This window comes from Octopus bimaculoides, chromosome 4 (assembly GCF_001194135.2).
Source record: "Octopus bimaculoides isolate UCB-OBI-ISO-001 chromosome 4, ASM119413v2, whole genome shotgun sequence".
In the NCBI taxonomy this organism is placed as follows: domain Eukaryota; kingdom Metazoa; phylum Mollusca; class Cephalopoda; order Octopoda; family Octopodidae; genus Octopus; species Octopus bimaculoides.
This window is the reverse complement of record NC_068984.1, coordinates 108479967-108483102: the sequence shown is the minus strand read 5'-3', so window position 1 is coordinate 108483102 and position 3136 is coordinate 108479967. Positions and strand designations below refer to the sequence as shown.

Sequence of the window (3136 nt, the reverse complement as noted above, 5' to 3'; positions counted from 1 at the left end):
ATATATATATATGTATATAAAGGTATGGTAATGCAAACAAGAAAAATAGAACTCAAAATACAGTTGTACGTATGTTTCTATTAATATTTAGCAGAAGCCAGACCTCCAGATGGATAGAAACTGGGTCATGGTTATGAGCAGGATGGCTATTCTTCCCTAGAAACAAGCTAAGAGGGAGCTATATGAAGCATTTGGACAGAAGTAGTGAGCATATAGATCACCTTTATTATTCATCGTTATTGCTTAACTATCATGTTCTGCCATAGTTTATGTTTGATCAAACTGGAACATCTACTGTTTTGCTTGTAGAAGTGATGTGTTCCATTATCTACGTGACATTGTAATTGTTTTTAAAATTTATTCTTGAACAATCCAGGGAAATATTATTAATATCAGTTATATAAATCCATGACTTTTTGATCTGTAACTAGTATGGTAACTGTCAATGCACAAAACTCTTGGTCCTTGAGTGATTCTGTTGTTTCTGCTAAATATTAATAAAAATATATCACCACCACCACCATCACCACCACCACCACCATCACCACCACCACCACCACCATCATCATTATCATCATCATCATCATTTAGTGTCTGCTTTCTATGCTGGCATGTGTTAGACAGTTTGAATGAAACTGGTAAGCTAGAGAGCTGCACCAGGTTCCAATCAGATTTGGCATGGTTTTTATGGCTGGATGCCCTTTTTAATGCCAACCACTCCAAAAGTGTAATGGGTGCTTTTTATGTGCCACTGGCATGGGTGCCAGTTACGTGACAATGGCCATGACTATGATTTCACTTGGCTTGACGAATCTCCTCAAGCTCAGCATATCATCAAAGATCTCGGTCACTTGTCATTGCCACTGTTAGGCCCATCATTTGAAGACCATGCTTCACCACCTTGTCCCATGTCTTCTTTGGTCTACCTCTTCCACAGGTTCCCTCCACATTTAGAGATCAGCACTTTTTTTTCACAGCTATGTATATATATTTATAAACTACATTTGACTTTTAATACAATGGTATCAATTTATATATTTAAAAATGACAAATAATTGATGCAGGAAAATACTGGAATAAATATACAACAACATTTATGTTCCTCTTTCCGAGTACCAACTTCAATACTGACTGTAATCAGCTTTACTTTTTACCCATCTTCCTAGGATTCAACATACTAAGGTCTATTCTATCAATTTTAATCTCTTTATTAAAGATAATATTTTATCTCATCAGGAAAAAGAAAAACCAATCATATTTAGCTGTATATTTTTGTTTTGTATCCTTATTAGGCATTGGACCTTCTTCTAGACAAACTGAAGGCAGATAATTTGGACTTTTCAAAAGTTGCTGCCATATCTGGATCTGGCCAGGTTTGTGATACTCGTTATTGTTTTGCACTTATTAATATTGTTTTTATTCCAGTATTTGAATATTCCAGTACTTGACAAAATAAAGTGTCAGTCAAGTACTGGGGTCTTCTAACAAATAGCTACTACTGGCCTTGTGTTGAAATTAGAAACAAAACAGTTCTTATTGTTTTTACTGTATAAGCACCATTATTATTTTTGTATTATGCTGTAATATGTATGTATTATGTTGTATCATGTATATATTTTATATTAAGCTGTATTATGCTATAGCCATCAGCAAGGACTTATTTTCAAGCACTTAGTACATTTCAGTCCAAAGTGTGTGGGTGGCTCATTTGTGCTGCAGCAGATGATGGGCTTTCTAATTGCTAATAGCCTTAGTTCTTGCTCTAAACAGCCTATTGCAAAAATCACATTGGACTGTAGCTGTTGGTTGGCATTGAGTTGCTCTATCTTTCCTATGTTTCATTATGATATTCTGTTTTCTCCAAAATGGGATATTCCTGCTTTGGTTAAATTACACCAAACAGTACATTGCTTGGCTGTCATTTCCCAGGAACTTTGGTTTGTACCAGTATTCTTCAGAGTTTTCTTCTGTTCTTCTGCTTCTTTCATTATGTTATAATAATCGGACTGGAGCCTGGTGTTGCCATCCGGTTTCACCAGTCCTCAGTCAAATCGTCCAACCCATGCTAGCATGGAAAGCGGACGTTAAACGATGATGATGATGTATGTATTATATATTATAGTTTTATGTTGTAATATGTATTATGTATTATTGCATTATGTATTATGATGTATTAAATGTTAATGTATAATGTACTCTGTCCTTGTAATGATTCTTCCTCAGTTACTCTTGTGACAAAAATGTAGAAATTATTATTATTGGTGCAGGAGTGGCTGTGTGGTAAGTAGCTTGCTTACCAACCACATGGTTCCAGGTTCAGTCCCACTGCATGGCATCTTGGGCAAGTGTCTTCTGCTATAGCCTCGGGCCGACCAAAGCCTTGTGAGTGGATTTGGTAGACGGAAACTGAAAGAAGCCCGTCGTATATATGTATATATATATGTGTGTGTGTGTGTTTGTGTGTCAGTGTTTGTCCCCCTAGCATTGCTTGACAACCGATGCTGGTGTGTTTATGTCCCCGTCACTTAGTGGTTCGGCGAAAGAGACCGAAAGAATAAGTACTGGGCTTACAAAGAATAAGTCCCGGTGTTGATTTGCTTGACTAAAGGCAGTGCTCCAGCATGGACGCAGTCAAATGACTGAAATAAGTCAAAAAGTATAGAATAAAGAGTATTGTTATTATTTAGTCTACACTGGTCTGCAGTATGAGTCATTGAATTAACATTTTTGTCAATGTTCTTGTGTTATGGTCCAAGCCAGACTTCCAGATGGAAGAAACTGGATCAAAGTTATAAGCAGGATGAACAGTCTTCCCCAGAAACAAGCTGTGAGAGAGCTATGTAAAAAGTTGAGGCAGAGGTAGTGTGCACACAGATCACTTTTGTTATTTATAACTACTGTCTAACTACCCTGTTATGCTCTGGTTTATGTCCAATCAGACTGGAACAACTGCTATTTTGCTTGTAGATGAGATGTGTTTTATTATCTGGACAGTTCCTTTAGTACTGAGGAGCACTCTGTTGGTTACGACAATGAGGGTCCCAGCTGATACGATCAACGGAACAGCCTGCTCATGAAATTAACGTGCAAGTGACTGAGCAATCCACAGACATGTGTACCCCTAACGTAGTTCTCA

At 37.2% G+C, this 3136-nt stretch overlaps 1 protein-coding gene across 1 annotated transcript in view; it reads left to right on the top strand.

Moving 5' to 3' along the window:
* Positions 1 to 3136, top strand: part of LOC106877134 (xylulose kinase) — a 44642-nt gene that overhangs the window by 1182 nt on the left and 40324 nt on the right. The window contains exon 2 of the mRNA XM_014925974.2: positions 1293 to 1373. Coding sequence (XP_014781460.1) covers positions 1293 to 1373 — 81 coding nt within the window. The remainder of the gene's footprint in view (positions 1 to 1292; positions 1374 to 3136) is intronic.